General features: G+C 43.1%; 1 protein-coding gene across 1 annotated transcript in view; it reads left to right on the top strand.

Moving 5' to 3' along the window:
• Positions 1-1,571: 1,571 nt before the first annotated feature.
• The window catches only part of TSC22D1 (TSC22 domain family member 1), a 66,554-nt gene continuing 43,006 nt past the window's right edge, over positions 1,572-25,119 (top strand). The window contains exon 1 of the mRNA XM_075265445.1: positions 1,572-5,066. Coding sequence (XP_075121546.1) covers positions 2,311-5,066 — 2,756 coding nt within the window. The 5' untranslated portion in view covers positions 1,572-2,310. The remainder of the gene's footprint in view (positions 5,067-25,119) is intronic.

Below are 25,119 nucleotides of genomic sequence, written 5' to 3'. Positions count from 1 at the left end.
GCCATATTAAGGCTGCGTTCACACAGGGATTCCGGGTGTCATATTCCATCGCGGCTTTCCGCTCCGGATTAGGCCCAAATTAATGGGTCTAGTCCAGAGGGTGTTGTCGCGACCACATCCTCCTAGCGGAAAAAAGAACACTAGCGGTCTACAGACCACCATTGGGGGGGGCGGATTATGACGTGGATTCTGCGCCAAAATCCACCCCCTTTTGCCCCGTGTGAACGGGGCCTTACACTACTACACTATATAGTTTTTGTCACATTTTAATACCTTTACAATACTCCAAAGCTTTGAAAAGTGCTAACATTTTTTTAGTCGCCATGATACTGTAACTTTTTTATGTTTCTGTGTACAGAAGTGAGGGTGCCATTTTTTGGGAACCACTAGATGCAGTTTTTATTCGTACCATTTTGGGGAATGTCGGCCATTTTGATCCCTTTTGATTCAATTTTATTTGGGAAGCGAAATGGTAAAAAGAAAAAAACAGTAATTTGTCTTTTTGTGATTTTTCCTACCTCCACCGTTTGTCACAGGAGATAATTTGGGACAGCGGGATGCCAAATCTGTTCATGTTTATTTTTGACATCTAGGAAAAGGAAGGTAAATTGAATTTTTTTTTCAGTATCTCTAATTTTTTTTTTGTTTATACTTTAAGATCTTTGATTTATCTTATAAGCAATGGGGGAGCATATTGATGAAAACATTGATATCTCACCAATGGAGGTACGATTCATTGTTTGATTCTGGTGTCATTAACCTATTTATCTACGGGGCTGGGTTCTGACCATGACCAAAGGGTCATTCTGCCCTAGTGCAGAGCGTCGGCGCTGAGTATAGACCGATGCCCATGACCTTTATTGTCGCCTTGACCGCTCTCAGCTTGATACTGCCAGTGATCCAATACAATCAGATGGTCAAGTGTTTGCAGCCAAAACCAGAGGTGCACTCAAAAAAAGAAGAGGAACAGCTGCTGTCCTTTGCACTCTCTCCTTGTATGATCCACACGTGTTTGGCTACAAAAACTGTATCCTAAAAAGCCTGATCAAAGCCTGCACATGTGTATACAGCCTTAGAGTGTCTGAGAAGCTGCTGATTCTTAGACACTGAGATCCTGATCTAGCCTTAGATGTCTTCAGTTATGTAAATGATCTCTCACTATAACAGGTCGCAGTGAAGTCTCTCTCGGTATGAGTCACCGTGCACACACATCTCTCTGCCAGCAGGTGCGTCCATACACAGTTACCGTCCCACCGCTTCACATGGCGTCATTGTCAGCCACCGCTCTCCAGCCACAATTCCTCCACGTGTCCGAGCATTGCACAATGGGCCATTTCTAATCAGACCGGCCCGACATTCAACAAGCAGGACACGTCTGCATGACTCCCGCACTGACGTCATCCCTCCGAGAGCCCGAACGCTGCCGAAACCCTCGCCCTGTGTTCGACAATTTCCGTAAAGCTTCGGGCGAGCCCGCTGCGTCATGGCCGGCTCTATCCCTCCCCCTGCAGGCCGCTCATCTCGCTACAGATCTGCTGGAGTCGTAGTGCGCATGACCCGTGGCCATTTTTCCTGATTGCCCTCCCCTCAGTGAGCAGCTTCCCCGGCTAGCAGCCGCTGTCCTCCAATACCGTGTTAGATTAAGGAAGGGGGAGGGAGGCACAGGCGCCGTGTAACAGGGAGCCGGAGCCCAGAGACACTGCGAGAGAAAAGAAAGGCAGAGTCACGGGGGATAGATACAGAGAGGAGTCCATGAGCCACCGGCCTCCTCCTCATAGCAGCCGCTGAACCGGAGTCCCAGCTGGTCCGGGGGAGGGGGGGATTACACGGAGACGGCCGCCGCGGCTATTTCTGTGTGTGTGTTTCTCCCCGCTGGTGAGGATGGGGCCGCCGCCGGGCCCCGGGCAGGAGGAGTGTTGATGACTGTCAGTGATGGCCGCGTCCACCGGCTGCATCGTCCCAGCCATCTCCGCGCACCGCATCCTTGTCATCGCCCCCAGGCAGCCGGCCTCCATACAGCAGCCTACCGACACCTGCCTCGTCGCCCCGGCTCGTGGGCCAGTAGCCGCGCTGCCCTCCCTGAGGATTGATCTGTCATTCCAGGGACTGTGTTGATCACCGGGGAGAGGGAGGCGGCGTGCCAGCACTTGGAAGTGACACTGCGGCTCTCCCATCCGTGTATTGTACCCAGCCCAGGGGACGGCCATCTGCCCGGACAGTGCTGCTCCCCCTCAGCTCTGAGGGAAACACATCGTACACGTTTGGAGGAGTGAAGGTGGGTGGGCTGAGGGCTAGAGGAGGAGAATTAACATGCACCAGCCGGATCCATCTGCAGACCTAGCTGCCAGGAAGATGGCGCACCCGGCAGATCTCCCCAGAAGGGGCAGTGGGACCAGCGCTGCCAACCCCTCTGGCCTGACTATAACAGGTGTCCCTGGAGCCAGCGGGCACATCATGTCTTCTGAGGATTACCAGTCTAATGTGATGATGCAGCTACCACCTCCTGCATCCTCCTCCTCACCTGGACCTCAGCAGCATCCTCCCCATTCCCTCAACTTGCCACAGCCGGGGGCCCAGATTAAGAAGAAAAGTGGCTTTCAGATCACCAGTGTGACCCCTGCTCAAATATCTGCCAGCATGAGCTCCAATAACAGCATAGCCGAGGACACTGAGAGCTACGATGACTTGGACGAATCTCACACTGAAGACCTTTCCTCCTCTGAAATACTGGATGTGTCATTGTCTAGAGCTACAGATCTTGGTGGTCCAGAGAGAAGCTCCTCAGAGGAGACCTTGAATAACTTTCAAGAAGCTGAGACTCCTGGTGCTGTGTCTCCAAATCAACCACATCTTCATCAACATTTACCTGCTAATGTGCAGCAAAATATCATGATAAATGGGAATGTGCACCATCCTCACCATCTTCAGCATCATGGACTTCCTATGCCTGCCCATCACGGCTTATCCAGTGCCTCTGTTTCTGCCACTTCTCAGAATCCAGCATCTGTGAAATTGGCTCCTCAAGGAGCTACGGATACTACAATTGCAGCACCTGTTTCTTCTGCACCTTCTGTAGCTGTTCCAGCTGTGGGGACAATACCACCCATGGTGCGTAAAGCCAGTGGGCCTGTGAGCGCAGGTGTCAGTCCCGCTACAGGGAGCGGTACAGCTCACAATGTTAATATCCAAAATGTCAGTAGCATGACTGCTCCTTTGCCCACAAGTGTAAATGTTACCTCTGCCAGCGTGACAAGTACTAGTAATGTAAGTGCTGTCTCTGGAAACATTAATCCACATATAGGTTCTTCTGGCAATGGAAATCTAGCTGCCTCGAGTATACCCAACAATGCTGCTAGTGCACCTGTAGGGCCAGCAGTTGCACCAGCTACAGGACAGCACCAGGCAGCACCTTCGGCTGCTGCGACATCTAGGTTTAGAGTTGTTAAATTAGACTCCAGTTCAGAACCGTTCAGGAAGGGCAGATGGACTTGTATGGAGTTCTATGACAAAGAAAATGCAGCAGCTGCTTCAGAGGGAGCTGCAGTCAACAAAGCAGTAGAGAGCGTTAAACAAAACCCACTTGAGATGACGTCTGAGCGAGAGAGCACCAGTGGGAGCTCAGTAAGTAGCAATATCAGCACTCTGAGTCACTACACAGAAAGTGTTGGAAGTGGCGAAATAGGGGCACCTGCAATGCAAGGATTTCAAGCACTGGGACCTCAGCAAATGGACTACAGCAACCAACTCACCCAGAATGTTCCACCTTCAAACATACCACAGAGTGTTTCACAGCCTCAACTTGCACAGTTACAGATACATTCACAAGATGCCACTTATTCTCCTCAGAAACAAGTAGGACAGGCTGCTCCAGCTCCTATGAATGCTCCCGTTGGTGTGCAGCCAGCTGCTGTTATACTTGGTGTCCCATCATCTTTAGGGCATCAGCAGCCAGCAGTCTCTACTATGATCCCACAGCAGTTGCCATATCCTCAACCGACACAGCCCTTACCAAATCTGCCTACTGTTCAACAACAACAACCACCACCGACGATACAATATGCACATCCACAAACTGCTCCAACTCAGATAACTACTGGGCATGTAATGCCAACAAATCAAAGCGCTGTTCAAGGGAGTTTACCAGATTATATACAGCATCCACAAATCCTTCAGACGGGGGTAGCACCTGTACAGTCTGGGTCAGCAGGAGTGGGAAGCACCGCAGCATCAGTACCTGTTGCCCAAGCACAAGTTTTGCAGGCGCAGATTCAGACTGCACCAGCACAAGCGCCACCAACCTGTGTAGCTCCAACCCCACCTGTGGTGCATGCTCAAACAACCATACCGGCAACTGGTGGTCAAGTTGTAGGTGTTGTCCAACAAGGAAACCTGCCAACTCCAGTACACCAGGTATCTACCAGTCAGACTGCACCAACTGTTATGCAGCAAAATGTTCCAGCTCCTACTCAACCGGTACTACCACCCACACAAGGGATACAGGTTGGTGCTACTGCTCATGCTCCTCCTGTAATGATTGCACCTCAGAATCCTTTGCTCCCCTCAAAACCTCCAACACAACTTCTTGAACCTGCTGCTGTACAGGGAATGCCCACTCAACAAGCACCCGCAGTCAGTCCTTTACCAGCGGCTGCCAATGTTCCTGCAGTTCAACAGCTGGGGACAACTATACCTACTGGAATATCTCCTGCACCCACCACTCTGGGCCCACCACCTACTGTTGCCCAACTTTCAACACCACAAAATGGGAATGTAGTCCAAAGTGGAAATCAAGCTCCATTGATGTCAAGCTTATCACTTTCCCAAAATGTGCCCCTTCAGATGGCTGGTAGTGCTGGTCAGTTCTTGGCACCATCTCTAATTCAGTCAGTGGCAAACCAGATTGAAGATGCTAGGCGTTTAATGGAGCACTCCATGGTGGGCCTACCACATGTTGGTGGTGAAGGGTCCTCTCTGGATGCAAGTGGTGGCCTTCAAAGTACAGGATCTTTACTTCCTTTGAAGTCTTTACCCCTGACAGCACCCCTAGTTGATGGAGAAGATGACAGGTGAGAGTGACTCCATCTATGATATTCCTGTACTGTCATGTATGATATTGTAAGCATGTGAATTTCCCGTCTTTGCTTCCTATTGTAGGTTTTCTGTGTCTTATGTCTGTAGAATGTGGGGACAATTGTCCTTGACACATAACAGGCATCCTGTATTATTCACTAGGTGGTTTCTGAATGTCACAATTTCCCTTCGTGTTGTATGGATTTTCCTGTGCTCCCACCCAAGCTCCTCACACAGTCCCAGGCCGGTAGTCATTCGCTAGATTGGGATCCTTCTTGTCGCTTTGTTTCTCGTGGAGCTAACTTTAGCTTTTATTTGACACTGTCTGGAATTGGACATGTGAACTCCTTGAGATTTAACTATGGTTGCATAATGGCCTTGCTCACTGCTAGTCACTATTTTATGAGCTAGCACAAGAGATTTGTCATGGTGTTCCCAGGCCGGCTCATCTCCAAGTATTAAGGCGAGCGCTGTCATATTTATATTAGCGACTACGTACTGAGGTGAAAAGTTCAGTTTACTCTTCCAGCTCAGAAAAAGATCTTTACCTACAAGGCTGCAGTCACACAGGCAGGTTTTCTTTTTTTTTTTTTTTTTAAACTAAACCCAGGAGTGGATATTAATCTTCATCCATTTTCTTGTTCACTTCCTTTTGGATCCACTTATTTTATTTTTATTTTTTCTTAATATAAATAAACTAAATCTGCCATGTGTGATTCCGGCTCAAACTTTTCCATGTTAGATTCTACCGTGCATGACAGGAAATAAAAAAAACCTTTTTTCATTGTGGCCTCTCTGCACTATAGCTGCTAGCTTCTTCCTGTACGTTGTGGTTGAGCTCACTTTCTGTACTCTATTGTGTAGAAATTGGGTTATCTTTATCACCCCTGAAACATGTAAAGTCTCTCAAGCAGTTTTATTATGCAAAATGCACAAGATTTTATTTTTTTTTTGGTCTTTCACAAAGTTTAGTGCACAGTGTGCTTCATATTTATGTGCTAGACCCCTTCATAGATCGGAAAAGGTAATACAGTACTGGGCTGAAGTCTCACCAGCCATAGCCATGTGTTGTCTTATAGGCTTTGTGTTGTCACATTTAGGCCTTGTGTACTTTGATGAATTTGGTGCAGTTTGCTCGGTCTTTAGTGAATTATATATGTCATACATCCCATAATGCAGCTTACAAGTCAGTTACCTTGTCTCCTTCTGTCAGCTATTTCATTGAAAGCAAGGTGACCACCAATGTTACCACCATTAGAGTGTGCGCAGCTGATACATTTATGGTGTACTTCTAGACTGTACCCCTAGTCTGTTTGGTATACTTATTTTTTTTTGCATTGGGTATAGAAAGATATACTGTAGGGGCAAAACGGTGGCTCAGTGGTTAGCGCTGCAGCCTTGCAGTACTGGAGTCCTGGGTTCAAATCCCACCAGGAACAACATCTGCAAGGAGTTTGTATGTTCTCCCCGTGTTTGTGTGGATTTCCCCCCATTCTACAAAGACATACTGATAGGAAAAAAATGTACAATGTGATCCCTATATGGGGTTCTCAATCTACATAAAAAAAAAAAATTATACTGTAGGAAAAATAGCTTGTAGTACAGCTCTACAGTAGGATCTAATGCACACTTCTGTTGGTATAAGTCAGCGGAACGGTGTATATCTCAAATGGAACGCGCTTGTGTGATGTCATAAAGCCAAGCTAGATACATTTACAGTACTCTGGGAAAGCTGACAACATTGTGCTTAGTTTGGGCTAAATTTTTCTTCTTTTTTTTTTTTGACTAGCTAGTGGGTGCAACTTCTCAGGAAATGGACCATAGTTTAAAAGGTGAAACGTTCCAAAATTGTAAAATTCTGACAGTTAGCCAGCTAAAAGCTGGTGTAAATGTATACTAGACAGTATAAGGGTGCATTCACACCACAGTTTTGTGGCGCTGATTACGTGCTTAAAATGGAACCCATTGAAGTCAAAGGGAATCTTTTTATTTTCCCAGCGCTGATTCTTTACTAGAGTTATTGTGGCAAAATCTCCCCCCTAAGGATCTGTCCGATTTATCATCCAGAATCGGCCACTGTCATAAATCTGGTGAATTTTAAGACAGAACAGGCTTGTGGGTTTTTGAGAACCTTTTTCAGATGTATGGAGCGGTCACAGAAATGTCTGACGTGCCATGGGTTGTTACACTTTTGGGGTGTGTTCATAGGTTAATTTTTCAAGTGTATCTTGGGGCATAAAATTCTCCTTTTTGCAGCGTTTTATTAGGCGATCTGCATATTCTTCTTTGTTATATGTATATTTTGCTGATGTTTTATGCTGCTGGAAAAATCCCACAACAGCAACTGCACTCCATAAAATGGAGCTCATTTTATGAGAAATCCATTACGGGTGAGGTTATTCAGGCGATAAACATTTGGCTTTGTGTAAGATTCATTCGGCAGGCACAAAAATTTGCCTAAAGTCTTGTTCACACCTCAGTGTTTTTGTACGCCAAAACTGGGAATGGTTAAAAAACGCAGAACAGATGCAAATCATTCTGTTATACCTTCTCTCTCTGTATTCTCCACTGTTGGTTTTGGCTTAGAAACACTGGTGCAACAAACTGACATGTGAATAAGGCCCAAGGCTGTGGACACATGTACCACTGCAGTTTACTTTTAAATCCCATCCCTCTGTGTAAGAAAAGCCTACAGGGCATCGCGCCATACATGAGGCTCTTCCACTGGCACAGGGGATATGGAGATTGGTGGTGAATATGCCAATATTCAGAAATATCCCCTATTGGTTTTAGTGGGACAATTTCTGTCCTATTTTTATCTAGTTTCATCTATTCAATAGATACAAGCCTGAGAAGGATCTCTGAAAACAGCTGCCCCACAGATCTAAAATGGCTGCTGCATCCGTCTTTCTCGGATGTGTGCGTGTACAGCAGACATTTTTTATAGGTCAGAATGTTTTTAGGATTGCTAATAACAATTTTTGGTAGGAAATAGAATGGTTCTAATCAATGGAAATCACCTCAGTGGGTCAGAAGGCTTCTAGCCATGAGGTAAAAATAGCAGAAAAAGGAACCCATTGAAGTCAATGGGAGACTTTTTTTTTTCAGTGCTGAAATTCCACACCAAATTCCTCACCATTTTCCTCCGTGTGAATGGACCCTTATTGGTGACTTTCTGATGTCTCTGTAAGTTCTTGCCTCCTAGGGGATTGAATTGTCTTGTGAAGTCCATAATACATTGTTTACGCCCTGCCATATTCTATTCCTAGCTTCCAAATACAGAAAAATATTTAACTTGTAACTTTTACCTCATATGTTTTGTGGATAACGTGAGTAATAATGCAAACTCCATAGTAACCACGTAGTGGATCATACAGCTACGTATAGAGTCTAGAACTTGAGGAAAATGTCTAAGTACCGGTAGGTAACACTAGAGATTAGTGTATACAGTGAATAGTGCGAAGCTGCATCCTAGGCCTCATGTATGGAATATATATGGAGGACTCGGTTCTTAGTTCAAAACCATACGCTCCCCTTGTGCTGCCGTATGGGCTGTAATGGAGCATGCAATAATTTTTATTTTTTATATTTTTCATAAAATCTGAATCTTTAAAATGATTAAAGGAAAAAAAAAAACTCACTTATGACTATTTTAGGTGCAAGTAGTGTTTAAAAAGTTGCAAACCACCAGTTTTTAACTTTTTATGCCAAAAGCTTGGTGCAGAACTGGTCAAAAAATATCAATGGAAAGTCGTATCACATGCAATCTCATCTTCTAAGTGCTAGTTCATATGGGGCGCGGCATGACGTATTTTGGTCCTGATTGTGACTGATTCCTGCTCCGGAGTAGGCCCAAGTGAATGGGCCTAGTGTAGAGGGTGCTGCCGCGAGGTGGACGCCGTGGCTGAATCAGCTGTGAAATCCACCTGAAGAAAGTGTAGCTCGCTTCTTTTTTCTGTGAGCTAGCGGTCTATATAGACCTCTATTGTGAAGGGGCGGATTCTGACGTGGATTCAGCGCCAAAATCCACCCCCTCTTGCCCTTTGTGAGGCAGTTCACACAAAGGAAATTTTCCTAGCTGAAAAATTCATCTTCAGGAATTTGAAGCTGAATTTTCTGCTTGTCCAAATTCTGCGTCAAAATCCTCACGTGCTGGAGGTATTTTCTGCTTCTCATTTACTTTAATGGGAGCCAGCAGGCGGAATGAAGATCAGCCTGATGCTTATTTTTTTTCACTAGCTGAAAAAATCCACTAGTGGAAAAAAATCAGCATCTGCCTCCCATCGAAATGAATAAAAGCTGGTTTCAGGCTGAATCTGCCTTGAATTCAGCACCAAAGTGCTTCATGTTCTAGAGAGACCCCCATAACTTTTTTTTTTTTTTTTTTGCACCAGGGACCATTTCCCACAGCCTGGGTGGGTGGCGGGGACCTTAGTCATAAGACCTTTAAATAGTATGAGAGCATAGGACAGGGGTAGGCAGCACTGTACATTATACATGCTCATACACATCTCCTGACAGACCGTACACATACCTTGTGCCATTTGACTGTGCACTGTACATAGACCTCTCCTGAAGCAGCTGGTATGTCACACTTACCTCCCCAGGTCTACAGGACAATATACATGCTGGTCTGGGCTATATGTGTTTGTGTATATGTGTATATATATATATATATATATATATATATATATATATATATATATATATATATATATATATGCATGCGCGAGAGATCAGGGCCATGGTTTGCACTGCTTGTATGTGCCATCCAGTCTGCACTCCTCACTCACATAGATCTTCATCTATTCCTTGTCATACTAGGGGTCTCCTCTAGTTCTCCTCTCCTGTTCTAACAATGCACTTGCACCCATACTGTATCTTCAGTGAATTTCATCCTTGCCAAATCTGCAGATTTTCTTAATTCTGAAACGTGACTGATACTATTTATATGTCATGTATCTCACTCAGTCCAGAGCTACCAAACCAGTGTTCATAAAAAAGAGCGTGGAACTGGTTGCTATGGACAGCAAGGCCACTTTTTCTCCTTGCTACATGAATAGCATTATATCTTCATGCGTCTTGTAACCTACCCTGAGACACAAAGCCCACCGGGTAGGTAGGCAATGGTCTTACCACGTTTCACTTGTTGCCTAAGGATAAATTCAGACATGGCGGCTTTACCGGTCCGGGAATCATATGATCCTGTACACATGCGTCTTTATTGTGGTCTTAAAAAACAATTTGGGATTCTTTCCCATCACTTTTATTTCAGGAAACCTTTGTAATGTAGCCTACAAGCTGGCGTATTTACTCTTCCTTGTTATAATTGCCATCTAGAAATAAGCCGGTGAATTTCCATTGCCGCTTTGTATACAGGGAATGTTGATGATGCTGTTGCCAAATGAGGATGAGAACAAAGGCCTTTTGTTAACACCTTTAGTGCTGGAAGGCTTTGCACATGTTGCTTTCTATAATGAAGATGTAGGGGGCGAGCTTGAAAAATGATATTGTACGTAAGCAATGATGGCTGCCTGTGGTATAATAGACTTTACAATCCATCTGCTTTCTAAGAGTGTATATAAATGTGACACAGAGCAGATACAGTTACTATACTGCATTGTCTGCGCCTTTGTGTTCCAGATTTGTGTTCAGTTTGTGTAGCATGTTATGTCCATTTAGTTTCAGCAGATTGTTTATGGGCATGGGGTACGTGGAAAATATATAAGATTAGTAGTAGATCTTATTCCATTTCTGGCCATGTTATGCTGACCATTATTTAATAACTTGGCTGGAATATTTTTGCAAGGTTATCAAAAGACTTTGTAGTTACCCATCAATAGGTACGTACCTATACGTAAATATATAAGCAACCCCAAATGTCGGCTTCTATATTGTGTTTTCTTATTACATGGAGAAGTTTACTTTCCCCACATTATCTATAAAGTCTATCTACTGCTTATGTCATTTTAGCACGAGTAAAGGTTCTGTTGACATTACGATTGCAGTTTACGTCAAAAGTATTCCAGTGTAGACCTTTTATAGGTGATACCATATAAGCATACAGTGGCATGTTGCCTATGAATTCCCAGAAAATGTGTTTTTTTTTTTTCCTCTTTTTAACTGCAAGCCTCTATATACAATTGTGCAGCAGACTACATTACTCCATATAGTAGAAAAAAAAAATATACCGACTAGAGATGAGCGAGTAGTATTCGATCAAATACCTCCCCACCATAGCTATGCGTGTAAGTGGCCGAACACCAAGGGGTTAAGCTCATTGAATATTCGATGCGTTTAACTCCTTGGTGTTTGGCTGGTTACACGCATACCTATGGCGGGGAGGTATTCAATCGGATACTACTCTCTCATCTCTACTACCGACATACATAAGTCCAATGGAGGCCAATAGGACACTTTTGCCCTTCATAAAGTGAGCTGTAAGCAGACAGCGCTCCTTTGTGTTGTGGCTGCGCTGAGTTACTACATCTCAGCCCTTATACAAGTGTATGGTAACTGAGCCACAGTAGCTGAGCTCTGTCATTACTCAGAGAACAACAAGACTGTCCGCTTCTGGCTCTGTTCTTTGTGACAATACCTATTAGGTTCCAGGTGTCAGACCTATGGGTCGTTCATAACCATCAGATCAATGGTGGTCTGTTACCTGGGGTCCATGTCCACCAGCTGTTTTTAGCAGCTTTATCCTATGTATGTATGTATGTATGTATGTATGTATGTATGTATGTATCTATCTATCTATCTATCTATCTATCTATCTATCTATCTATCTATCTATCTATCCAGACGCAGAGAGACACGCAGACAAAGAACAAACAGAGCTGGAAGTAGATGGCCCTGTAGCGGCTGTGCCGAGTAACCTAGCACCACCACAGAGAACAGAGCTATCTGCTTCCAGCCCTGCTCTCTGTATAGCGTCTGGTGAAAACAGCTGATCATCCATCTAATATTGTTGACCTACTTTGACTGTTCACTGTGTGAACAAGGTGCAAAATTTCCTCCAGGGGAAAGGGGCGAGATAGTGACACATACTATAACAATGGCAGTGTAAGGATGGCATGAGTGTAAAATAAAGGAGATTGATGTGAACATGAAATTCACAGAGGAGTAAAGAACCACTAGAGTCATACACAAATCACACAGGAGGTTCCTCAGAGAACCAATACTATAAAATGTAACTTTTATTCATAAAAAGTAATAAAACAAATCTCAAACAGAGCATCAGCTAATCAGAGCATTTCTGAATATAAGACTGATATATCGGCTAATGGAATAGAGTATTTCCCCACCACCACCACACGCTATGATAAGCAGTGTTAACAGAGAAACACGGGCTCACGATTCCATATGGACTGCCTATATGGCCAGAAACCTAGGCTATGATGGAAACTACAATGCCTGCGCTACCTCACTGCGCTATATCATCACTATACCATTAGCCAATATACACTATGTGATCAAAAGTATCCGGACACGTGGCTGAAAATGACTTACAAGTTCGTGGCGCCCTCCATTGGTAATGCTGGAATTCAATATGGTGTTGGCCCACCCTTAGCCTTGATGACAGCTTCCACTCTCGCAGTCATACGTTCAGTCAGGTGCTGGAAGGTTTCTTGGGGAATGGCAGCCCATTCTTCACGGAGTGCTGCACTGAGGAGAGGTATCGATGTAGGTCGGTGAGGTCTGGCACAAAGTCGGTGTTTCAAAACATCCCAAAGGTGTTCTATAGGATTCAAGTCAGGACTCTGTGCAGGCCAGTCCATTACAGAGATGTTATTGTCGTGTAACCACTCCGCCACAGGCCGTGTAGTATGTACAGGTGCTCGATCGTTTTGGAAGATGCAATCGCCATCCCCGAATTGCTCAATGTAGGCCTGTGCTGTGATAGTGCCACGCAAAACAACAAGAGGTGCAAGCCCCCTCCATGAAAAACACGACCACACCATAACACCACTGCCTCCGAATTTTACGGTTGGCACTACACGCTGGCAGATGACGTTCACTGGGCATTCGCCATACCCACACCCTGCCATCACATCGCAACATTGTGTTCTGTGATTCGTCACTCCACACAACGTTTTCCCACTGTTCAATCGTCCAATGTTTACACTCCTTACACCAAGCGAGGTGTTGTTTGGCATTGACCTGTGTGATGTGTGGCACCCAATCACCTGACCATGTTCGAAGTCCGTGAGTTCCGCGGAGCACCCCATTCTGCTCTCACAATGTCTGTCTACTGAGGTCGCTGATATAGAGTATCTGGCAGTAGGTGGTAGCACAATGCACCTAATATGAAAAACGTATGTTTTTGGGGGTGTCTGGATACTTTTGATCACATAGTGTAGCTGCCTTATATTCAGAAATGCTCTGGGGCTGTGAACATTATTAGTGTAGGTGTAATCCTATCAGACCAGCATAGTCACAAATGTGTCTGGAGTATAGTTTTTTTTGTGTGTTTTGTGGCACAGAGTTGAGACCCCTGGTTGTCTACATATTGTGAGTTTCATCGAATGTTGTTAATATTCACCACATTGAGGCCCTCGCATGTCAATCTGTTGTCATGTTGGGTAGTGTATCATGACAAATTAGCATTGGTACACTGCGTGACACGGTCTGGTTGTAATTCATTATTTGGGTTTTCTCTTTACTCTCGTCCCCTTGTTTGTCCTCATTAGATTAGTTGGCGCTCTATTTGAGATTTGTTTTATTACTTTTTATGAATAAAAGTTACATTTTAATAGTTTTAGTTCTCTGAGGAACGTCCTCTGTGATTTGTAGCTTGATACAAGTTTGCACTGATTAATTGGACTTACTTTCAGTTTTGCTTATTTTGCTATTATTTGTACATTTTTTTTTTTAATTTCTAGCAAACTTGATGAAATCTGCAATGAGGGCTCCAATGTTTATGTGAACAGAGCCTAAACTATGTTCTGTGTTGATTACGGTATGTGCAAAATCTAGGTTTTTGTTTTTTTTTTTTGTTTTTTTTTTTAATATGCTTTATAGTAATTTATAGATATTACATAAGCAATGGAGCAAGCGGGAAACCTGTTCACTGGAGATACATTGGCAATGCTGATAATGTCTTTAGTTTGACGTAGAAACCCGGTATATAGTGTGCAAAACCTTTTCTCAGTACTGTTGTATGTTTTTTATGAGATAAGAAACAACTATGATAGACCCTGCACGTACCATGTCTGGGAGGGAGCGAGTGAGACAACAAAAATGTTACCACCCATAGTGAAAACTGCTTAGAGCAGTCTCATTGGTGTTCACAAGAGATCATACCAAAGTATAAGGCGTACAAGTCCAGATAAAGCCCAGACATACCTTCTGTATGCCATATATTTAATGTACAGTCCATTGTCCATAGTATAATATAGTTTTGATTTTCCAATGGCATCCCTTTGTGTTAAAAACTAATTTTCCACATGTTATCACAGAAGTCCACTCTGGTCTAGGGTAGTGTTTTATAGGTTTTTTTTTTCTGGATATTGTTGTATGGAATAGAATAAGGTTGTTTTAGTTTTGTTTTTTTTAACCAGTGTTGACCAATCAAGCTTAAGCCAGACACACACTATGGTCCTCCATCAGATTAAAGGGATTCTACCATTAAAACATTTTTTTTTTGTGGATAAGACATCGGAACAGCATTTAGAAAGGCTATTCGTCTCTTACCTTTAGATGGGGTTTCTGCCACGCCGTTCCTTAGAAATACTGTTTTTTTTTATCGGTATGCAAATGAGTTCTCCCGCAGCGATGAGGGCGTCCCCACCGCTGCCAGAGAAGTGTTTCCAAGCTCCGTCTCCTTCTTCGTCTGCAGTGTCATCTTCAATCCGTCGTCTTCTTTCGGCGCAGGCTCGTAACTTCTAGCAGAGCAGACTGCGCAGACGCACAGGTCACGGGAAAATGGCCGCTTGCACAGCATTGTTAGCGGCCATTTTCCCGTGGCCTGTGCGCCTGCGCAGTCTGCTCTGCTCTTGTGGGTTATGAGCCTGCGCTGGAAGAAGACTTTGAACCCATATATCCCATCTTTTTATTCTGATAACTAGTTCCTTATAGTGTAGGCCTTATAACTAGTGACTATGGCTGACGTACAAGTAGTTGATGTTATTTTGAGGTGCTGAGTTATGTGGGTTGTTCAGGCTGGTAGCACAGTAAGGAATGTTGGCTGGCTGAGCCTTGTGGGATGCCAGGACAAAATCTATTACAATCTAGAATGAGCCTAGGGGAATCTCCATGTACTTCTAAGTTATATTCCCCCCCCCCCCATGCTCATGTGGATGTGTTATGTAACCATGTATCATACAACCCTACTCTGACTTTCATATGCGAGTTGGGCCTGTGGGTGGTCTTATAGTGACTGACAACCTTCCCAGTATAAGTGTACATAAAGGTGTCTATTAAAGGGGATTTCCAACCCCAAATCTAGTTTCCATACTGGTAACCTATCTGCAGGACCTTGGTAAAGGAGCACCCTTCGCTTCTGAATCCAAGTCTGGCTTTTGCTCAATAGACTGAGTCCCCAGTTCCTGCGTAAAGCCCATTCTTATGAATGTAATTGTGTGTGTCCCCTGCCTACATATACCATATATACTCAAGTATAAGCCGACCTGAATATAAGCCGAGGCCCCTAATTTTACCACAGAACTTTGGGAAAACTTATTGACTCGAGCAGCAGCCACTGGAAAATTTCAAAAAAATGTATGTATTCTAGGGAAAGGAGTGATTTAGAACTTTTATTTTATTTTTTTAAAACTTTTTTTCCCCACTATTTTATGGGAGATTCTATACATTACTATTGCGTCTGGTTATAGAGCCCCCCACCCCCCAACAAAAAATAAATAAATAAGAAATTTGGCTTATACTCAAGTATATACCGTATACGATATCTGGAGAAGCAAAGAGATTGGCTAAAGTCTTGCATTGCTGTAATGGAAACGCTGCAGTTTACAGTAAGGGAGCGTTCACACTACCGTCGGTGTCCGACAGATAGTGTCCGCTCCTAGTGTCCGCCCAAAATCTGTCACGGACACTAGGAGCGGACTCTAGCTGTGTCCATGACACCTGTCATTTATTTAAATGGGCATCGGGTGCGTTCTTTTGCACTCCGTGCCCTTCCTTCCCTGTCCGCAAGTGAAGATGTCCGACATCTCAAGCGGACAGAAAAACCTGGCATGCAGGGTTCTTCTGTCCGCTTGAGAAGTCAGACATCTTCACTTGCGGACAGGGAAGGACAGGCACGGAGTGCAAAAGAACACACCCGATCGCCATTTAAGTGAATGACAGGTGTCACGGACACAGCTAGAGTCCGCTCCTAATGTCCGTGCCAGATTTTGAGCGGACACTAGGAGCGGACACTACCTGTCGGACACCGACGGTAGTGTGAACGCCCCCTAACAGTATTATTACTAATAATGTCTATTTTTATTTATTTATTTTTTATTTATTTATTTTTTTAGACCTAAACTGCACCATATTTATCAGTATCTGTTGCTGTTTGATAAGTCTGGTGTATTAGATTGTCTAGGTTAACTTTACATGTCTTATTTGGCTTAAAAGTTCTTAGTGCTCAATACCACGCCCCTTTCCAGAGAGGCCACACCCTTGTTTTTTTGTTTTTTTTTTACACAAGTTAGAAGTGTGTCTAAAATGCACTTTTTTGTGAATTTTGCCCCTCTGTCTCTCTATTTTTGGCAATCAGCCGTCTTGTCAGAGCACTCAATCCCATCCAGGTTGCCAGCCAGGGTTGCCATGTAAACCATATTGCGGTTGCTTTTCTAACCATTCACGTGATGGTAAATAATGATGCCGCAGCGGTCTAATATTTAGTGAATTAATGGGAGTTATTGTCCTCCGGAATGAAAGCTTCAACAAACAAACAAAACCCTTTCTATGAAGTAAGCATTCATTCATTTGGACGCATTTTCAGGAAGCCGTTCTGTTGCTTGAAGAATGTAATTGTCAGCATGGCCATGGCTTTAAATAGCTTTGTAGACATTGCTGAACTGACATTGGAGATGAGCTGGCAATCTGCCAAGAACATGTAGCATATAAGGGTCTCACATCGTGTATTCTGTGGCTACATTTTGTATAGGAGAAGTAAATTTATTTTAGACAGCCTGTCCCCTCAAATATTCAGCATTATGCCTTTGAAATTCTGCAGTGCATGTCAATACCACATGTCAATACTCTGCATGGATTTTTTTTTGCCGCATGCGAATGGCCTTTGTAATACCAGATGCAGAATGTCGGCAGATTTATGTGGGGCGCTGTCATGTATGGCAAGTTTGGCATGTAGTACAAGTGAGTTATCGTTGGCAGAGCCATTTGTATCTGTGCGCTTTATTGGTTCATTGCATTGAAACCTGAGCATTCCTATCCATCTTTCCAGTGACGTCCTACACATAGCGATGTATGGACAGTGTATATGTTAGAATCCAGGCTTACATGCCATCTGCTGCATCTGCTCGGTGATCACTGGATGAACCACACACCAAGGAATGGATGTAAAGGTTGCTATTGCTTGCATGCAGAAAGACAGCTTCACCCACATTCCAGCTTATGGCTTGTGCTTGCCTGGAGCAACAAAACAAAGCTGAGCAGATACATGATAGAAACTGTAATGGATGAAGTATAAAAGCATTTCTCAAGAAGGAAAGTCTTCACTGCAGATCTTCTGATCTATAGAAAAAAATTGCCGCTTACATAGCAGCTCTGATACATGACCAATATGAGGGCTGATGGAAAACCACCTTAAATGGAAACTCCAGAAAAGCGGTTTCTACTCCTGGGAACCCTAATATGTTTCTTGTCTCACAGACGCTTGGTGTAGGAGTGGGTGAAGTTTCTATAATCTTGTCATTTGGCTCAGATATATTTACTGTTCTGTAAAGTATCTTGGCACAGGCTGAAATTTAGTTTACTATCACTATTAGTGAGTTGTAGGGAACCCCCAAGTGGGTAATATTGTTCTAAGTAGTCATGAATCTGGGGGTACTGTTTCTCTTTAGGAAAAATACTAAGTTGGCATAAAGAGTCTGTGCAATGTCATGTGGAAAAAAACGGCAAGTTATCTGCCTATCCAAAATGAATTGTCACCTATTAGAAGCTATTGAGGGTTAAACATACCAATCGGTGGTGCTAGAGGCACAGCTTTCCTTGTCTTTTTATTTTTGGAGATGTAATTTGCATAGCTATATAGTAATGTCATCCAATTGGTTTTCTAAGGCTTCGGTATTGGTCTCCTCCATATTACTCTCTCAGTGTGGCAGGGATCTATTTCATTGTTGCTTCTTTGGATCACATGATCACTAGTAAAAGTGCCATATGGTTTTAGTTCACTTATGCTCTATGTTTTTGCATTTGCTGCCAGTGCTAGTCCCAAGCCAGGAGGGGTGTTATGAGACCAGATGGCCTTATAGTACTGAAGGAAGGATCTTTATTCACACTGGAGGGTCTGTTCACACATGGCAGAAATGGGAGGCTCATCCTTGGGTCTGACCTGTCACAGGTCTGCATGCTGCTTATCCCCATTCAATGCAGAATCTGCGTATAAAAATAGTGTGAGCAAACTCTACATGTGTGTTGAAATTCTGTTTATTGCTGTCACATTATTTGGCTGAAGTTATATACAACACATAACAACAATTGACATATTTGGTTCAGATGATGACTACAGGACCAGGAAATGTTGTCATGAGGACAAAGGCACAAGATACCGTATATATTTCAACACCGGTGTAGGGCCCAGTTTATTGACTTTATTTTGCATAAATCTCCCCCTATGACTTCACCTGCTGACCTGTTGATGTGTAGCCGTCCAACATCCTGCAATTTCCTCCATCAGAAATGTATGGATTGAAAGTGGGCAGCCGAGCGTTGCACTTATGGGGGGGGGGGGGGATACAATTGTATGTTACTAGCAACTCCTAATAAACTCATTACAGTGAGTCTAGTTTTCCTGTAATATACTCATTATTTTCTACTGGTTGGTTCTTGCCTATGAGGGAGAACCAGAAAACATGGAGGCAAGTGCAGTTGCTTGACTACAATAAATATACTTGTTTTTACACTCAATATGTGTATCACACCATCACTAGAGAGATTTATAGGCTCCTTCTTATGCCCTCATACTGTGAGCATCCTGTTCATATTCCATGCCTTGGTAGATGACGTGTCCTATATTACATTCAGTTCTGAAGCCCCCAGTTTATTTGCAGAAGAGGAGCAGATGATGCCGTGTGCGCCATGTTTATGTGCAATGAAGCCCATGATACACACTGCTGGTTTGACTAGCATGCTATGTGTATTGGACACTCCCTTCAATACTAGGGGACAATGGAAGACCTAACATTACTGTACATATATAATATGACGTATGAATAAGTCAGATTTTCTGCCACTTTAGAGTGTTTCACAAGGCCAAATTTGTCACTAAATCTGCCTCAAATCCACTCCAAATTTCACCTGAAGCGAGCCTTCATTATTTCAGCTAGAAGAAAAAAATGAGAATCATTCTTCCATTGATGTGAATTGGGGGTGGAAAATTCTGCCTGGTGGGTGCATAATTTGACGTGGACATTGGGCAAGCAGAAAAAAAATCAGCTTCAAATTCTTAAAGGGGCTCTATCAGCAAAATCATGCTGCTAGAGCCCCACATATGCTTGAATAGCCTTTAAAAAGGCTATTCAGGCACCGCTAAAGTTATATTAAACTACCCCCCCTACCCCCGTTTTAAAATAATACCCTAAAAAAAAAAATCTGATCTACTTACCGAACGTGCACGCTGGGCGGGCATTCAGGGTGCGCCGTCTTCTTCATCCACGCCTTTTCTTCCTCCGATGTCCTCGGGTCCCGTCCTCCTCCGGCGCTCGCGAACGGACATTGATAAAAAAAAAAATGGCCCGGGCGCATGTGCAGTAGCCGTAGTAGAAGCCGCATGCTACTGCGCATGCGCCCAGGTCATTTTTTTTTTTTTATCAATGTCCGTTCGCGAGCGCCGGAGGAGGATGGGACCGGAGGACATTGGAGGAAGAAGAGGCGTGGATGAAGATGAAGACACACCCTGAATGCCCGCCCAGCGTGCACGTTCAGTAAGTAGATCACATTCTTTTTTAGGGTATTATTTTAAAACTGGGGGGTAGTTTAATATAACTTTAGCGGTGCCTGAATAGCCTTTTTAAAGGCTATTCACACATATGTGGGGCTCTAGCAGCATGACTTTGCTGATAGAGCCCCTTTAAAGCTGAATTTTCTTAGGTAGGAAAATTTCTGCTGTGTGGCATTCTCTTTTATAGGTATGTCTTTCTGTTCTTTTGGATGAGATTATCGTGTCTCCATGCACGTGACCATAACAGTAAGCAGGTCCTTAGAAGGCAGAATGGATGGCACGTGGATGGGATCTGTGTGTACTCTGTGTTTTTGATGAACCATATCAAACCACAAAAATGGGCAGGAATAGGACCTACTCGATATTTTGCCGCTTAGTCGTACAACTGTCACAGAGATTTGAGACTACGGATGTGTATAAGGGGCCATAGAAGTGAATGGGTCTGTATGCTGTCCGTCGTGGCACAGAACCATAATAATGGATAGCACACTGGTTATGTACATGGGGCCTAGGTGTAATATGTCATACATGGACTTGGTTTATAAATCTTCCCCATGGAGTGTGGAATTACAGTCCTATGAAAAAGTTTGGGCACCCCTATTAATCTTAATCATTTTTAGTTCTAAATATTTTGGTATTTTCAACAGCCATTTCAGTTTGATATATCTAATAACTGATGGACACAGTAATATTTCAGGATTGAAATGAGGTTTATTGTACTAACAGAAAATGCGCAATATGCATTAAACCAAAATTTGACCGGTGCAAAAGTATGGGCACCTCAACAGAAAAGTGACATTAATATTTAGTACATCCTCCTTTTGCAAAGATAACAGCCTCTAGTCGCTTCCTGTAGCTTTTAATCAGTTCCTGGATCCTGGATAAAGGTATTTTGGACAAACAATTCAAGTTCAGTTAAGTTAGATGGTCGCCGAGCATGGACAGCCCGCTTCAAATCATCCCACAGATGTTCAATGATATTCAGGTCTGGGGACTGGGATGGCCATTCCAGAACATTGTAATTGTTCCTCTGCATGAATGCCTGAGGATTTGGAGCGGTGTTTTGGATCATTGTCTTGCTGAAATATCCATCCCCGGCGTAACTTCAACTTCGTCACTGATTCTTGAACATTATTCTCAAGAATCTGCTGATACTGAGTGGAATCCATGCGACCCTCAACTTTAACAAGATTCCCGATGCCGGCATTGGCCACACAGCCCCAAAGCATGATGGAACCTCCACCAAATTTTACAGTGGGTAGCATGTGTTTTTCTTGGAATGCTGTTTCTTTTTGGACGCCATGCATAACGCCTTTTTTTATAACCAAACAACTCAATTTTTGTTTCCAAAATGAAGCTGCCTTGTCCAAATGTGCTTTTTCATACCTCAGGCAACTCTATTTGTGGCGTACGTGCAGAAACGGCTTCTTTCTCATCACTCTCCCATACAGCCTCTATTTGTGCAAAGTGCGCTGTATAGTTGACCGATGCACAGTGACACCATCTGCAGCAAGATGATGCTGCAGCTCTTTGGAGGTGGTCTGTGGATTGTCCTTGACTGTTCTCACCATTCTTCTTCTCTGCCTTTCTGATATTTTTCTTGGCCTGCCACTTCTGGGCTTAACAAGAACTGTCCCTGTGGTCTTCCATTTCCTTACTATGTTCCTCACAGTGGAAACTGATGGGTTAAATCTCTGAGACAGCTTTTTGTATCCTTCCGCTGAACAACTATGTTGAACAATCTTTGTTTTCAGATCATTTGAGAGTTGTTTTGAGTAGCCCATGATGCCACTCTTCAGAGGAGATTCAAATAGTAGAACAACTTGCAATTGGCCACCTTAAATACCTTTTCTCATGATTGGATACATCTGGCTATGAAGTTCAAAGCTCACTGAGGTTACAAAACCAATTTTGTGCTTCAGTAAGTCAGTAAAAAGTAGTTAGGGGAATTCAAATCAATAAAATGATAAGGGTGCCCATACTTTTGCACCGGTCAAATTTTGGTTTAATGCATATTGCGCATTTTCTGTTAGTACAATAAACCTCATTTCAATCCTGAAATATTACTGTGTCCATCAGTTATTAGATATATCAAACTGAAATGGCTGCTGCAAACACCAAAATATTTAGAACTAAAAATGATTAAGATTAATAGGGGTGCCCAAACTTTTTCATAGGACTGTAGCTTCTACAAAAAGCAGTACATTTTCTTCGATAATATGTCAGGTATTTTCAGTGTGCAAATAGTGAAGCACCTGATTTTAAGATGTTATTGGTGGTGTGAAAAGTCCTTTCTGCCCCAAAGCCAAGCACTTACCTAATCTGTATCTGAATCTTACAATCTGCACGCATTGGGGTTAAAGCTTTACGTACAATCAGACTGGCCCTGGGGGCAAAAACTTTTTGGTCATTCTAATTCCACTGCTGTGTGAGGACAAAAAGCTGTGAAAATATACTCCTAAGAGGTAAAACCTTACAACTATACAATTACGTGATAATCCATTCATTAGAATCATTCTGAAAGAAATTCATTCATTCTTTTTTTGTCATGTGGGAGAATTTTTCCTTTTCTTAGGATTGGCTAAGTATATAAAGATAGTTGGAAAAGCTGTTTTTCAGTGTAAGGCTTGGTTCACACCTGAGATCAGATTCCGCTCGTGGATTCTGTTCCCCATTTTACTTGAAAAATGCAGAGAGAAAAGTCCTGCAAGGGGGGGGTTTCTTCTCTGCAATTTTTGGGTTGAAATCCGGTAGACCCCATTATAGCCTATGGGGTCAGCAGGTAACTGCTTTTTAAGTAGATTGGGTTTCTGTTTTTCGGGTCCCCAAGAGGACCTGAGGAACGGAAACTGGGCGTAGGTGTGAACTTAGAGTAACGCCTTAGGTCTCATTCACACAACCTTGTGCAGTGCATAGGCATCAATGTATCATCTGTTCATTCATTCAAATATGTGGGTCGGAGCCAATTGCAGTCACATAAAAGGGACAGGTATACGACCTGCACTGTATTTTGTGGCTCTTTTCTATGGTCCGGACACACATCCCTAGAAAAGACAGATATGCATGGTACCATAGAAATTAATAGGACTGTATGTTATCCACAATTACTGACCTGAAGTTGAGGATAGCATATGGTTGCAATGTACAGTCGTGTGCTTGGGGCCTTATTCACACACCAGTATTTTCCATTGAAGGCTCCCGGACCTATTGTCTTTATGAATGTGTTTTATGTATGGTTGATCCATTTTTAACACATTTTGTTTCTTAAATACATTTAAGTCTGTGATGAACAGCGCACAGATTCATTTTTACAGACGCATAAACTTTAAAGGGTATGTATTCAATGAACCTTTTTTTTTCCTACGGTCCATGGAAGTAAAATATACGGTCCATATTATATGGAGAGTATTACAACTACAAATCCCTTACCAGCATTGTAGATCCCTATGATTCACTGAGTTTAGGACATTAGACCCGCAGTCAAGACTAGATTTTTGGAAATTTTATGGCTGCCTATAGAATCCCTAAGAGACGTTAAAGGGAGTTTGTCATCAGAACCCAATATATCATTCCAGCCCCTGAGATAGCTTAGGGTCGCCTGAATCAAACTGTGTTTTCCCCTTGTGAATCCTCGTAAATATGCAAAGGAGCTATTTGGAGTAATGGCAACACCCTGGGTGAATCAAAGAGCTAATTTCCATATTGACAACATATTAACATTGAGACATGGGCGACTGAGGCACAGGTTCACAAGCTAGGGTCACCTAAATTCATCTGGGTTGATGTGGTTTCTAGTGACAGACTACCATTAAAGAGGAAAAAATGGAAGGTTATATGTAACTTAGCGCTTACAACTTTTTTTTTTTTTCCCGTGAAATTGATAGTGAATATGATTCTCAGCAACTGACCTGATGAAGATCCCTTCAATGTGTTATTGAGGGTTTGCTAGTGAACAGTTTTCTAATGGGAAACAGAATGAGAAGTGCAAGCTCTGAATCAGTAATAACAATGATCCAAGGTGTTGGCCTTAAATCCCTCTTTCTGCTGAGACGTTAGTTTCTCTCAGGCAGATTACTTGAGGAAGCCCATTAAATAGAAGACAGAACAATGTGAACGCCAGCACGTGCACAAGGCCCATTTTAGATAAGTGATTGATACTTTATGATTACCTGAATTCGAAAAAATGTCCTTCCCGGTGGATACGACCTGTACAGTTTTACTCATTGACATAGAAGTAAAGTCCATGAAGTGTTATATACAACACAGTAGTAAAACCCAGCAGTATTAGAAAGTAGCGGTGTGCTGGAGGTTGTCAGGTTACCCCCTCCCCACACATACACGCATGCTTTTTTATGCTTGCACCTATACTAACCACATCTTAGAATAGGTTTCTATATAATACATTTACAATGCTGGTCTGGTGAGCAAACATATTCTTGCTTAGGGAGCCAGTCAATATAATGTAATTTCTGAATGGCCCTGTTTTTGATTGTGGTCATGCTGGACCTGTCAGCTCTCGGGGCTATATTATAGCCATTTGATATAAAATTTCTGGGTCGTCACCTTTTGGCGATGTTTCTTTTGGCAATGTATGAATCATTTTACATGCTATAAATATCTGTAGATGTCGGTCGTACCTGATGCTCAGCTATTTTCATAATGCCCATAGAAATGAATGAAGACACTCGCGCATCTGTACGAGCAGTTTGTTCATCCTTTGCTTAATCCTCTTTACCAATTGGGTGTAGGAATGCCGGTTCTCCTCCCCCAGGGTCCACATCTGTCAGAAATTAATGGCATATCCCATTTATATGCCAGAATTGTCTAAGGCTAGATTCACATCTGCATTGGGGATAACGTTCAGAGAGTCTGAACGGAAGCCTAATCCGCATAAAAAAAAGTGGTTACCTTAGGAAACC

The sequence above is a fragment of the Leptodactylus fuscus genome, chromosome 2 (genome assembly GCF_031893055.1).
Source record: "Leptodactylus fuscus isolate aLepFus1 chromosome 2, aLepFus1.hap2, whole genome shotgun sequence".
NCBI classification, from domain to species: domain Eukaryota; kingdom Metazoa; phylum Chordata; class Amphibia; order Anura; family Leptodactylidae; genus Leptodactylus; species Leptodactylus fuscus.
Note: the sequence above shows the minus strand (reverse complement) of the source record. Positions and strands in the feature narration are given on the sequence as shown.